This window comes from Pseudophryne corroboree, chromosome 3 (assembly GCF_028390025.1).
Source record: "Pseudophryne corroboree isolate aPseCor3 chromosome 3, aPseCor3.hap2, whole genome shotgun sequence".
NCBI classification, from domain to species: Eukaryota; Metazoa; Chordata; class Amphibia; order Anura; family Myobatrachidae; genus Pseudophryne; species Pseudophryne corroboree.
The window spans coordinates 380099946-380114833 of NC_086446.1; the positions used below are offsets into that span (position 1 = coordinate 380099946).

At 44.0% G+C, this 14888-nt stretch overlaps 1 protein-coding gene across 1 annotated transcript in view; it reads left to right on the top strand.

The window, feature by feature from the left end:
- The window catches only part of NMT1 (N-myristoyltransferase 1), a 59524-nt gene that overhangs the window by 12874 nt on the left and 31762 nt on the right, over window positions 1-14888 (top strand). Inside the window, exons 3-6 of the mRNA XM_063959983.1 lie at window positions 6032-6176; window positions 13348-13466; window positions 13636-13727; window positions 13861-13977. Of these exons, the coding sequence (XP_063816053.1) occupies window positions 6032-6176; window positions 13348-13466; window positions 13636-13727; window positions 13861-13977 (473 nt within the window). The remainder of the gene's footprint in view (window positions 1-6031; window positions 6177-13347; window positions 13467-13635; window positions 13728-13860; window positions 13978-14888) is intronic.

Sequence of the window (14888 nt, forward strand, 5' to 3'; positions counted from 1 at the left end):
GCAAGAACTTTTCAGTGGGATCTGCTGGACAAATGGTCCGGATCGCATCTTCAGATGCATCAGCGGATAACCCTATATCCAAGGACAAGGGTGTCTCTCCTGTGGTGGTTACAGAGTGCTCATCTTCTAGAGGGCCGCAGATTCGGCATTCAGTTTTGGATGTTGGTGACCACGGAGGCCAGCCCGAGAGGCTGGGGAGCAGTCACACAAGGAAAAAATTTCCAGGGAGTGTGATCAAGTCTGGAGATTTTTCTCCACATAAATATAGCTAAGGGTAAAATTATAATGCTCTAAGCTTAGCAAGACCTCTGCTTCAAGGTCAGCCGGTATTGATCCAGTGGGATAAAACATCACGGCAGTCGCCCACGTAAATAGACAGGGCGGCACAAGAAGCAGGAGGGCAGTGGCAAAAACTGCAAGGACTTTTCGCTGGGCGGAAAATCATGTGATAGCACTGTCAGCAGTGTTTCATTCCGGGAATGGAAACTGGGAAGCAGACTTCCTCAGTAGGCACGACCTCCACCCGGCAGAGTGGGAACTTCATGGGGAAGTTTTCCACATAATTGTAAACCGTTGGGAATTACCAAAGGTGGACATGATGGCGTCCCGTCTGAACAAAAAACGGGACAGGTATTGCGCCAGGTTAAGAGACCCTCAGGCAATAGCTGTGGACGTTCTGGTAACACCGTGGGTGTACCAGTCGGTGTATGTGTTCCATCCTCTGCTTTTCATACCTAAGGTACTGAGAATTATAAGACGTAGAGGAGTAAGAACTATACTCATGGCTCCGGATTGGCCAAGAAGGACTTGGTAGCCGGAACTTCAAGAGATGCTCACAGAGGACTTATGGCCTCTGCCGCTAAGAAGGGACTTGTTTCAGCAAGTACCATGTCTGTTCCAAGACTTACCGCAGCTGCGTTTGACGGCATGGCGGTGGAACGCCGGATCCTAAGGGAAAAGGCATTCAGGAAGAGGTCATTCCTACCCTGGTCAAAGCCAGAAAGGAGGTGACCGCACAACATTATCACCACATGTGGCGAAAATATGTTGCGTGGTGTGAGGCCAGGAAGGCCCCACGAAGAAATTTCAACTCGGTCGATTCCTGCATTTCTTGCAAACAGGAGTGTCTATGGGCCTCAAATTGGGGTCCATTAAGGTTCAAATTTCGGCCCTGTCGATTTTTCTTCCAGAAAGAATTGGCTTCAGTTCCTGAAGTCCAGAAGTTTGTCAAGGGAGTATTGCATATACAACCCCCTTTTGTGCCTCCAGTGGCACTGTGGGATCTCAACGTAGTTCTGGGATTCCTCAAAACACATTGGTTTAAAACCAGTCAAATCTGTGGATTTGAAGCATCTCACATGAAAAGTGAACATGCTCTTGGACCTGGCCTGGACCAGGCGAGTGTCAAATTGGTGGTTTTTTTTCTCAAAAAAGCCCATATCTGTTTGTCCATTCGGACAGGGCAGAGCTGCGGACTCGTCCCCAGTTCTCTCCCTAAGGTGGTGTCAGTGTTTCACCTGAACCAGCTTATTGGGGTGTCTTGCGCCTACTAGGGACTTGGAGGACTCCAAGTTGCTAGATGTGGTCAGGGCCCTGAAAATATAGGTTCCAGGACGGCTGGAGTCAGGAAAACTGACTTGCTGTTATCCTGTATGCACCCAACAAACTGGGTGCTCTTGCTTTTAAGCAGACTTTTGCTAGTTGGATGTGTAATACAATTCAGCTTGCACATTCTGTGGCAGGCCTGCCACAGCCAAAATATGTAAATGCCCATTCCACAAGGAAGGTGGGCTCATCTTGGGCGGCTGCCCGAGGGGTCTCGGCTTTACAACTTTGCCGAGCGGCTATTTAGTCAGGGGCAAACACGTTTGTAAAATCCTACAAATTTGATACCCTGGCTAAGGAGGACCTGGAGTTCTCTCATTCGGTGCTGCAGAGTCATCCGCACTCTCCCGCCCGTTTGGGAGCTTTGGTATAATCCCCATGGTCCTTTCAGGAACCCCAGCATCCACTAGGACGATAGAGAAAATAAGAATTTACTTACCGATAATTCTATTTCTCGGAGTCCGTAGTGGATGCTGGGCGCCCATCCCAAGTGCGGATTATCTGCATTACTTGTACATAGTTACAAAAATCGGGTTATTATTGTTGTGAGCCATCCTTTCAGAGGCTCCGCTGTTATCATACTGTTAACTGGGTTCAGATCACAGGTTGTACAGTGTGATTGGTGTGGCTGGTATGAGTCTTACCCGGGATTCATAAATCCTTCCTTATTGTGTACGCTCGTCCGGGCACAGTACCTAACTGAGGCTTGGAGGAGGGTCATAGGGGGAGGAGCCAGTGCACACCACCTGATCCTAAAGCTTTACTTTTTGTGCCCTGTCTCCTGCGGAGCCGCTATTCCCCATGGTCCTTTCAGGAACCCCAGCATCCACTACGGACTCCGAGAAATAGAATTATCGGTAAGTAAATTCTTATTATATATATATATATATATATATATATATGTGTGTGTGTGTGCCAGTAGAGGAATGGGCGCACTTGGGTTGTTTTTCCACCCAATATTCAATGGGGAAAAACAGCAGTCTCCCTAATATATTTACTCCTAATTCGTGAGCATAAAACCACATTTAACATGTTCCATGTAAAATTTATTACAACATAAAAGCAATGATACAAAACGGTATAGTATCTCTTCTTGCAGATAACACCATATAGTACAGAGGACCAGTTGAAATAACTTTGATAGATTCCTCCTTCTCCTTTGACAATTCGGAGATTTGATGTTTATGAACAAATAACCCGACGCGTTTCGTCTTACTCTAAGACTTCATCAGGGGTATGTCTAAAAATATTTATATCAGAATCTTATCCTGATTAAAACAATAATATGAAGGAACATGTCAATAAACGAGGAAAAATGCAAGACAGAACTTAAAACATGGGCAAAATATACAAATATATATATATATATATATATATATATATATATATATATATAATATGTGAGGAAAAAATATACATACACATATGGTATAACATACAAGGAGGATGATCTTAACATATCCATGGAAAACAATTATGTGATACAATCTCAGAACAAAGAATTCACAATTATACCAAAGAGAAAGAAATAGACACATAAAGAGGAGTTCATCATCACAAGAACATAATAATTACATATGGCATACCTCTAGTGCTTGATAAATACTGTTAGTGCATCAATGAAATGGCAATTACGTATTCTGGATACTTGAAAAAACCACGCACCGGTGGGGTACACAGGTGAAAGTTAGATTAAGCCTAATTGGGGAAATATACGTTTTTAGTACTAACAACAATTAATAACATATTCTGCATAATACTGGGCTCAATAATAACCAATAAATGAATATTTCTGTACATTGAACACATACCTTATGGTTAAGTGCTTGAATAACAAGTTCAAACGCATTGGCCTGAACGCAAGTTCAAATAGGTATGTGACCTAACAAAAATTATTAATATTCACTAATTAGAGATATATAACGTAACAGCCTTTATATAAATTGGTTAATGTGCTAGTAGATTGAAACACATACCTTATGATTCAGGGATTTGGATAACAAGTTCAAATACACAGGTCTACCACAATTTCATATGCGTGTGTCACCTGGTAAATTAGAGGAATATGATTCTTGAGACAAAGAACTTGCTCATACCAGGTGTGAGAAGTTTTAATTTAATAAACTCCCTTTAGAAAGGGGGGGAGAAGGATACACTAGTTTCGAAAATTCATTAATTCGATTAAATCTTACGTGAAATTGGTTCCCCAAGGGGGTATAAAACGTATAAAAAATATTGATAACCATATGTTATCCTTGAAATTCAGAATGTTGAGTTAATTCTCATCATCTCATAAGATAATAATAAACTTTCATATTGTTACTAATAGTCATAATAACGCCCCCTATTTACAAAATAAGCAGGACATAGTGAATCTTATGAGATGATGAGAATTAACTCAACATTCTGAATTTCAAGGATAACATATGGTTATCGATATTTTTAATACGTTTTATACCCCCTTGGGGAACCAATTTCACGTAAGATTTAATCGAATTAATGAATTTTCGAAACTAGTGTATCCTTCTCCCCCCCTTTCTAAAGGGAGTTTATTAAATTAAAACTTCTCACACCTGGTATGAGCAAGTTCTTTGTCTCAAGAATCATATTCCTCTAATTTACCAGGTGACACACGCATATGAAATTGTGGTAGACCTGTGTATTTGAACTTGTTATCCAAATCCCTGAATCATAAGGTATGTGTTTCAATCTACTAGCACATTAACCAATTTATATAAAGGCTGTTACGTTATATATCTCTAATTAGTGAATATTAATAATTTTTGTTAGGTCACATACCTATTTGAACTTGCGTTCAGGCCTATGCGTTTGAACTTGTTATTCAAGCACTTAACCATAAGGTATGTGTTCAATGTACAGAAATATTCATTTATTGGTTATTATTGAGCCCAGTATTATGCAGAATATGTTATTAATTGTTGTTAGTACTAAAAACGTATATTTCCCCAATTAGGCTTAATCTAACTTTCACCTGTGTACCCCACCGGTGCGTGGTTTTTTCAAGTATCCAGAATACGTAATTGCCATTTCATTGATGCACTAACAGTATTTATCAAGCACTAGAGGTATGCCATATGTAATTATTATGTTCTTGTGATGATGAACTCCTCTTTATGTGTCTATTTCTTTCTCTTTGGTATAATTGTGAATTCTTTGTTCTGAGATTGTATCACATAATTGTTTTCCATGGATATGTTAAGATCATCCTCCTTGTATGTTATACCATATGTGTATGTATATTTTTTCCTCACATATATATATATATATATATATATATATATATATATATTTGTATATTTTGCCCATGTTTTAAGTTCTGTCTTGCATTTTTCCTCGTTTATTGACATGTTCCTTCATATTATTGTTTTAATCAGGATAAGATTCTGATATAAATATTTTTAGACATACCCCTGATGAAGTCTTAGAGTAAGACGAAACGCGTCGGGTTATTTGTTCATAAACATCAAATCTCCGAATTGTCAAAGGAGAAGGAGGAATCTATCAAAGTTATTTCAACTGGTCCTCTGTACTATATGGTGTTATCTGCAAGAAGAGATACTATACCGTTTTGTATCATTGCTTTTATGTTGTAATAAATTTTACATGGAACATGTTAAATGTGGTTTTATGCTCACGAATTAGGAGTAAATATATTAGGGAGACTGCTGTTTTTCCCCATTGAATATTGGGTGGAAAAACAACCCAAGTGCGCCCATTCCTCTACTGGCACATATTTGTATCTTTTTAGTCCCTCCTAACAAGGGACTTAGTGGAATTTGGCAGCCTTAACCCAATCCTTTCTCACTTTCTGTTTAATAGCGCAAAAGGGAGAGTATCTGTTTTGTTAATTTATATATATATATATATATATATAATATAATATAATATAATATATATATATATATATATTATTATTTTTTTTTTCTATTTTTATGACCTGTGGAATTAATTTCCTGCCAAAGTCACATGGGAGCTGCCATGTTTGTGTAATGGTAACTACCAATAGTCTTTATGTAACCATATAGAGCGATATAAGTATGTATAAATATAATAGCAAGCATTGTAGCCTGTAAATTATTCTGGCCAGGCTCTGTGATATTTTCAGCCTTTGTCATGCCATTGTCCCAGTATTAAAGACCATGCTGCCTGATAATATTCTGACTTATCGTTCATCTTGGTAGATGCTAGCAGGAGATGACTTGTGAGCAGTCCTATTTCTTACCACGTAAACAGACCCATTGAGGTCTGATGTGATCCAACTAGAAGAGGTTATCCAACTTGTCCCCTCACATGTTTCGCTAAATGTAACATTGATCCTGGCACTCATTAATGTGTGGCCCAGTTTAATCTGCTGGATTGGTGACAGGGAAAGTATGCTTGTGTATAATCCTGACTTCACATTAAGGTAAATACGCTACCAGCTGAGAAGATCCAGGAGATCCAGAAGGCCATTGAGCTGTTTTCTGTGGGACAAGGGCCAGCTAAGACCATGGAAGAAGCCAGCAAGAGAAGCTACCAGTTTTGGGACACGCAGCCTGTCCCAAAGTTAGGTAGGATCCATAAATAAATACAAATGTAATTACCTTAGTCCTAGTTACGCATGTACGTAGACACCGGATGCTGTAATACTCTACCCCATTTAGCAAAGTACAGGTAGGTTTATTTGGTGTCTGATTATATCGCTATATTTATTCTTTATGGCAGAGTTTCTACATATTTCTCTGACGTCCTAGTGGATGCTGGGAACTCCGTAAGGACCATGGGGAATAGCGGCTCCGCAGGAGACTGGGCACAAAAGTAAAAGCTCTAGGACTACCTGGTGTGCACTGGCTCCTCCCCCTATGACCCTCCTCCAAGCCTTAGTTAGATTTTTGTGCCCGGCCGAGAAGGGTGCACACTAGGGGCTCTCCTGAGCTTCTTAGTGAAAGTTTTAGGTTTTTATTTTCAGTGAGACCTGCTGGCAACAGGCTCACTGCATCGAGGGACTAATGGGAGAAGAAGCGAACTCACCTGAGTGCAGAGTGGATTGGGCTTCTTAGGCTACTGGACACCATTGGCTCCAGAGGGACCGAACACAGGCCCAGCCTCGGAGCTCGGTCCCAGAGCCGCGCCGCCGGCCCCCTTACAGAGCCAGAAGCAAGAAGAGGTCCGGAAAAATCGGCGGCAGAAGACATCAGTCTTCAACAAGGTAGCGCACAGCACTGCAGCTGTGCGCCATTGTTACTCAGGCACACTTCACACTCCGGTCACTGAGGGTGCAGGGCGCTAGGGGGGGGCGCCCTGAGCAGCAATGTAAAACACCTTGGCTGGCATAAATACATCACATATAACCCCCAGGGCTATATGGATGTATTTTAACCCCTGCCAGAACTCACCAAAAAAGCGGGAGAAAAGTCTGCCGAGAAGGGGGCGGAGCCTATCTCCTCAGCACACGGGCGCCATTTTCCATCACAGCTCCGCTGGAAGGACGTCTCCCTGACTCTCCCCTGCAGTCCTGCACTACAGAAAAGGGTAAAAAAGAGAGGGGGGGCACTAATTTGGCGCAAGTTTAATATAAACAGCAGCTATAAGGGAAAAGCACATTTTTATAGTGGCATTCCTGTATATGTATGTATGTATGTATGTATGTATGTATGTATGTATGTATGTATATATATATATATATAGCGCTCTGGTGTGTGCTGGCATACTCTCCCTCTGTCTCCCCAAAGGGCTAGTGGGGTCCTGTCCTCTATCAGAGCATTCCCTGTGTGTGTGCGGTGTGTCGGTACGATTGTGTCGACATGTTTGAGGAGGAAAATGAGATGGAGGCGGAGCAATTGCCTATTATACAGTTGTCACCCCCTGGGGAGTCGACACCTGAATGGATGAGCTTATGGAAGGAATTGCGTGACAGTGTCAGCTCTTTACGACAGACAGTTGACGACATGAGACAGCCGGCTAATCAGCTTGTGCCTGTCCAGGGGTCTCAAACGCCATCAGGGGCCTTAAAACGGCCGTTACCTCAAATGGCAGACACAGACACGGATACTGACTCCAGTGTCGATGATGAGGAGACAAACGTGACTTCCACTAGGGCCACACGTTACATGATTGAAGCAATGAAAAATGTATTGCATATCTCTGATAATACAAGTACCACTAAAAAGGGTATTATGTTTGGTGAGAAAAAACTGCCTGTAGTTTTTCCTGTATCCGAGGAATTAAATGAAGTGTGTGATGAGGCGTGGGTTTCCCCCGATAAAAAACTGATAATTCCTAAAAGGTTATTGGCATCGTACCCTTTCCCGCCAGAGGATAGGGCACGTTGGGGAAACACCCCTAGGGTGGATAAAGCGCTCACACGCTTGTCTAAACAGGTAGCACTACCCTCTCCTGATACGGCCGCCCTAAAGGAACCTGCCGATAGAAAGCTGGAGAATATCCTAAAATGTATATACTCTCACACGGGTGTTATACTGCGACCAGCAATCGCCTCAGCCTGGATGTGCAGTGCGGGCCTGGCGTGGTCGGATTCCCTGACTGAAAATATTGATACCCTAGATAGGGACAGTATATTACTGACTATAGAGCATTTGAAGGATGCATTTCTATATATGCGTGATGCACAGAGGGATATTTGCCGTCTGGCATCTAGAGTTAGCGCGCTGTCCATTTCTGCAAGAAGAGGTTTATGGACGCGGCAGTGGTCAGGTGATGCGGATTCTAAAAGGCACATGGAAGTATTGCCTTATAAGGGGGAGGAGTTATTTGGGGTAGGTCTATCAGACCTGGTAGCCACGGCAACTGCTGGAAAATCCACATTTTTACCCCAGGTAGCTTCTCAACCTAAGAAGACGCTGTATTATCAGGCGCAGTCCTTTCGGCCCCATAAGGGCAAGCGGGCAAAAGGCGCCTCATTTATGCCCCGTGGCAGAGGGAGAGGAAAAAGGCTGCAGCAAACAGCCAGTTCCCAGGAACAAAAGCCCTCTCCCGCCTCCGCAAAGTCCTCAGCATGACGCTGGGGATTTACAAGCGGACTCAGGCACGGTGGGGGCCCGTCTCAAGAAGTTCAGTGCGCAGTGGGCCCACTCGCAAGTGGACCCCTGGATCCTTCAGGTGGTATCTCAGGGGTACAAATTGGAATTCGAGACGTCTCCCCCTCGCCGTTTCCTAAAGTCTGCCTTACAGACGTCTCCCTCAGACAGGGAGGCAGTATTGGAAGCCATACACAAGCTGTATTCCCAGCAGGTGATAATCAAGGTACCCCTCCTGCAACAGGGAAAGGGGTACTATTCCACACTATTTGTGGTACCGAAGCCGGACGGCTCGGTGAGACCGATTTTAAACCTAAAATCCTTGAACACTTACATACAAAGGTTCAAATTCAAGATGGAGTCACTCAGAGCAGTGATTGCAAACCTTGAAGAAGGGGACTATATGGTGTCTCTGGACATCAAAGATGCTTACCTACATGTCCCAATTTACCCTTCTCACCAAGGGTACCTCAGGTTTGTGGTACAGAACTGTCACTATCCGTTTCAGACGCTGCCGTTTGGATTGTCCACGGCACCCCGGGTCTTTACCAAGGTAATGGCCGAAATGATGATACTCCTTCGAAGGAAGGGAGTTTTAGTTATCCCTTACTTGGACGATCTCCTGATAAGGGCAAGATCCAGGGAACAGTTGGAAGTCGGAGTAGCACTATCTCAGATAGTGCTGCGCCAGCACGGTTGGATTCTCAATATTCCAAAATCGCAGCTGATCCCGACGACACGACTTCTATTCCTAGGGATGATCCTGGACACAGTCCAGAAAAAGGTGTTTCTCCCGGAGGAGAAAGCCAGGGAGTTATCCGAACTAGTCAGAAATCTCCTAAAACCAGGCCAAGTCTCAGTGCATCAATGCACAAGGGTCCTGGGAAAGATGGTGGCTTCTTACGAAGCAATCCCATTCGGCAGATTCCACGCAAGAACCTTCCAGTGGGATCTGCTAGACAAATGGTCCGGGTCGCATCTTCAGATGCATCAGCGGATAATCTTGTCACCAAGGACGAGGGTGTCTCTCCTGTGGTGGTTGCAGAGTGCTCATCTTTTAGAGGGCCGCAGATTCGGCATTCAGGACTGGGTCCTGATGACCACGGATGCCAGCCTGAGAGGCTGGGGAGCAGTCACACAGGGAAGAAATTTCCAGGGCTTGTGGTCAAGCCTGGAGACATCACTTCACATAAATATCCTGGAGCTAAGGGCCATCTACAATGCTCTAAGCCTAGCAAGACCTCTGCTTCAAGGTCAGCCGGTGCTAATCCAGTCAGACAACATCACGGCAGTCGCCCACGTAAACAGGCAGGGCGGCACAAGAAGCAGGAGGGCAGTGACAGAAGTTGCAAGGATTCTTCGCTGGGCGGAAAATCATGTGATAGCACTGTCAGCAGTGTTCATTCCGGGAGTGGACAACTGGGAAGCAGACTTCCTCAGCAGACACGGCCTCCACCCGGGAGAGTGGGGACTTCACCCAGAAGTCTTCCACATGATTGTGAACCGTTGGGAAAAACCAAAGGTGGACATGATGGCGTCCCGCCTCAACAAAAAACTAGACGGGTATTGCGCCAGGTCAAGGGACCCTCAGGCAATAGCTGTGGACGCTCTGGTAACACCGTGGGTGTACCAGTCAGTGTATGTGTTCCCTCCTCTGCCTCTCATACCCAAGGTATTGAGAATCATAAGAAGGAGAGGAGTAAGGACTATACTCGTGGCTCCGGATTGGCCAAGAAGGACTTGGTACCCGGAACTTCAAGAGATGCTCACAGAGGACCCGTGGCCTCTACCTCTAAGAAAGGACCTGCTCCAGCAGGGACACTGTCTGTTCCAAGACTTACCGCGGCTGCGTTTGACGGCATGGCGGTTGAACGCCGGATCCTGAAGGAAAAAGGCATTCCGGATGAAGTCATCCCTACCCTGATCAAAGCCAGGAAGGATGTAACCATACAGCATTATCACCGTATTTGGCGAAAATATGTTGCGTGGTGCGAGGCCCGGAAGGCCCCTACAGAGGAATTTCAACTGGGTCGTTTCCTGCATTTCCTGCAAACAGGACTGTCTATGGGTCTAAAATTAGGGTCCATTAAGGTTCAAATTTTGGCCCTGTCGATTTTCTTCCAGAAAGAACTGGCTTCAGTTCCTGAAGTCCAGACGTTTGTCAAGGGGGTACTGCATATATAGCCTCCTTTTGTGCCTCCAGTGGCACCTTGGGATCTCAATGTAGTTTTGGGGTTCCTAAAATCACATTGGTTTGAACCACTCACCACTGTGGACTTAAAATATCTCACATGGAAAGTGGTTATGCTGTTAGCCCTGGCTTCAGCCAGGCGTGTCTCAGAATTGGCGGCTTTATCCTATAAAAGCCCTTACCTAATTTTTCATACGGACAGGGCAGAATTGAGGACTCGTCCTCAATTTCTCCCTAAGGTGGTTTCAGCGTTTCACTTGAACCAGCCTATTGTGGTGCCTGCGGCTACTAGGGACTTGGAGGACTCCAAGTTGCTGGACGTAGTCAGGGCCCTGAAAATGTTTCCAGGACGGCTGGAGTCAGGAAGACTGACTCGCTGTTTATCCTGTATGCACCCAACAAGCTGGGTGCTCCTGCTTCTAAGCAGACTGTTGCTCGTTGGATTTGTAGTACAATTCAGCTTGCACATTCTGTGGCAGGCCTGCCACAGCCAAAATCTGTAAAAGCCCATTCCACAAGGAAGGTGGGCTCATCTTGGGCGGCTGCCCGAGGGGTCTCGGCTTTACAACTTTGCCGAGCAGCTACTTGGTCAGGGGCAAACACGTTTGCTAAATTCTACAAATTTGATACCCTGGCTGAGGAGGACCTGGAGTTCTCTCATTCGGTGCTGCAGAGTCATCCGCACTCTCCCGCCCGTTTGGGAGCTTTGGTATAATCCCCATGGTCCTTACGGAGTTCCCAGCATCCACTAGGACGTCAGAGAAAATAAGAATTTACTTACCGATAATTCTATTTCTCGTAGTCCGTAGTGGATGCTGGGCGCCCATCCCAAGTGCGGATTGTCTGCAATACTTGTACATAGTTATTGTTACAAAAATCGGGTTATTATTGTTGGGAGCCATCTTTTCAGAGGCTCCTCTGTTATCATGCTGTTAACTGGGTTCAGATCACAGGTTGTACAGTGTGATTGGTGTGGCTGGTATGAGTCTTACCCGGGATTCAAAATCCTTCCTTATTGTGTACGCTCGTCCGGGCACAGTATCCTAACTGAGGCTTGGAGGAGGGTCATAGGGGGAGGAGCCAGTGCACACCAGGTAGTCCTAAAGCTTTTACTTTTGTGCCCAGTCTCCTGCGGAGCCGCTATTCCCCATGGTCCTTACGGAGTTCCCAGCATCCACTACGGACTACGAGAAATAGAATTATCGGTAAGTAAATTCTTATTTTATCCTACTGTGGCACCACATAAACAGGCTTTAAAGTAACCTAAGGTTCACTTGTACTAGAACTGCTTTTTATACACTTAAATAGGCATATGCACAACATTTTATGTACATAGATAACTACATTATGTATAAACCTTTTTCTCCATCCATTTTGCTCCTATATTCCACAATACATAGTCCAGCTTCCTGCACTCTTCCATGCACTCAACTGTCATTCATTCTCCTGCCACATTCTCTCCCCCGTGCCTTATAGATTCTACAACTTCCTCTTCTTTATCTTGTATTGTTGCCCGATTCTAGTATTGTCAGTGTTCAGAACTATAAAATCCATGACACTTCATTCTGTCAATGTGAATAGGCAGAAGAGGTGAAAAAGGCCAACATTTATTAACATTCTGTAATTGAAATGAACACTCTCCATAAACATTACATAAATGGGGTGGAGAAGGAAAGCAGATGGGTTGATGAACTCCTGTGGCCCATAGTGAGCCGTTACTGACACAGCCTTTGTATTGCTTGATGGGGGGGAAGGCTTTTGGACATCCAGGATGCGGATGATGGGTGATAAAATCGCCCCAACTCGCACTGCGATAATTGACTACATCGCAGGGATGCGGTCAAGCTCTGTCCCTGCGATGATACTCCGCAGCATCATCGGGGTATTTTTCGGAAAAATACCCCGCTGACCTGCTGCGCATGCGCCGCGACCGCCCTGTCGACAGGAAAGGAAATTTGGAGCAGTTTTCATGAAAAAGGGTGTTTTCACACCCTTTTCACATTATTTTAGTAAAAATAATTTTAATAAATAGACCCCTAAGACCTCCAGCCAGCAGCAGCAGTTTCAGATACAGACATGCTTAATTTACGAGGCACATAGCATGTTTTAATCCACACCCTTCACTTCTTAAGTAAGGCACTATTAGGGCCACACCCAATTGTGGTGTAAATTTAGTATGACTTAAGTGACCATAAAAACATGTTCAAACCTAGAACTTGAGCCTAATGTAAAAAAACATTGCTAGCTAATTTTTCTTATTAAAGCATGTACAACAATATTATTTATATTAATGCCCTGGTGGTGGTTTGATTCCATTTTTATTTATTTTTAAAAACTGAAAAGTAAATTGTTGCTCAGGTCTAAGTTCTATAGAGTGAGCTTTGTCCCTCCTTCTTCAGGTGTACTAGCTATGAGTGGTCCGAGGAATGCTTGGGTCCTTTTACACCTAAGAAGCATGGTCTCTTGTCCCTCAGTCCTAAAACAATAATAATAATCATAATATGCTTTCTACAGGAGAAGTGGTTAACTCGCATGGCCCCATTGAGCCGGACAAGGATATCATCAGACAGGAGCCATACACCTTGCCACAGGGTTTTACATGGGATGCTTTAGATTTGGGCGACAGGGCAGTGGTAAGTAGTAGAACTGTCATTTTACTGGTACTTATACATAATTTTCCATTTGCTCATTTCCAGTCTGTCTGTTCTGGTCACTTATACATTGACAGGTACTTTTACCTAAGCCACTACCTGGTGTATTTATTCTAAATGGTACTTTTTTTTTTTTTTTCTTTAACCACAGTTAAAAGAGCTGTACACTTTGCTCAATGAAAATTATGTAGAAGATGATGATAACATGTTCCGTTTTGACTACTCACCGGAGTTCTTATTGTGGTAAGTTTAGTTCTGGGGCATTCAAAAAGATGGAGAGAAAAAGGGGTGGCATTTTTTTTGCTTTCCCATAATCCCTTGTCCTATACAGTCCTATGTCCTTACATTGAAGCAATTTGTGTGTTCTCCCTTGCAGGGCGCTGAGACCTCCTGGATGGCTGCCACAGTGGCACTGTGGGGTGCGAGTTATCTCCAGCAAGAAATTAGTGGGATTTATCAGCGCCATCCCAGCTACTATGAAAATCTATGATCTGTGAGTAATTTTAAAGGGGACAATTAACTGCTCTCTTCGCAATGATTCATACGGTATAACATATGTATCTATATAAATTACAGTATTTCAACCTCATCCCCATCTAGCAGAACATTGGGGGTCTGAGACCAATTGCATTTATAGTGCTGGGGAAACAGGGTTATTTTATAATGTAAATAGTATACTATAATGGGAGATAAAGAAGAATATAAAATAATTATACTGCTATAACCCTCCTTCTGGTGTATGAAATATCCATAGTTCAAAGATACTTGCTTTTCACCTGTGCAGCCATTGGTTATCTATGTGGAGGACGCAGGGGAATGTCCATTTTCCATGGTGACACCTCAGGTGATGAGGTGTTTGATTGGATGTGCTTTTGACAGGAGAAATGGCTGAGTTAGTGAGAGCACTTGAAATTGAAGATACATCAGTGATCGCGCTGAGCCGGAAAAAAAAGTGGGTCCTAGGCACCCCTCATTTAAAAATTGAGGTTTTACCTGTCCTTTTCTGGGTCCCAACGGAATGAAGGTTCTTACTAATCTTATTAATGATTCAAATATAAAAACACACAGACTTGATTTGGACACTACAAAAGTGTTGCAAAGGGGAGGAGTGGGGTGACAATGCTACTGGGCTGTGTAGCGTACAGGACACTCTGCACCAGAGCTGTAACTAGACATTTTGGCGCCCTCCGGCAGAAAGTGAATAGGTGCTCCCCCCTCCCATATTCCAAAGCATGGAAGTATGGACAGTGCACGCCTAAGGCGCACCGCAAAAAATGAGGGGCGTGGCTTCTTGGGGAAGGGGTGTGACCATATAATAGTGCCAATTCACATTGCACCACACAGTAATGCCGCTTATACAAATTGCGCAAGGTAGAACCGCCTATACACATTGCACCAGGCAGA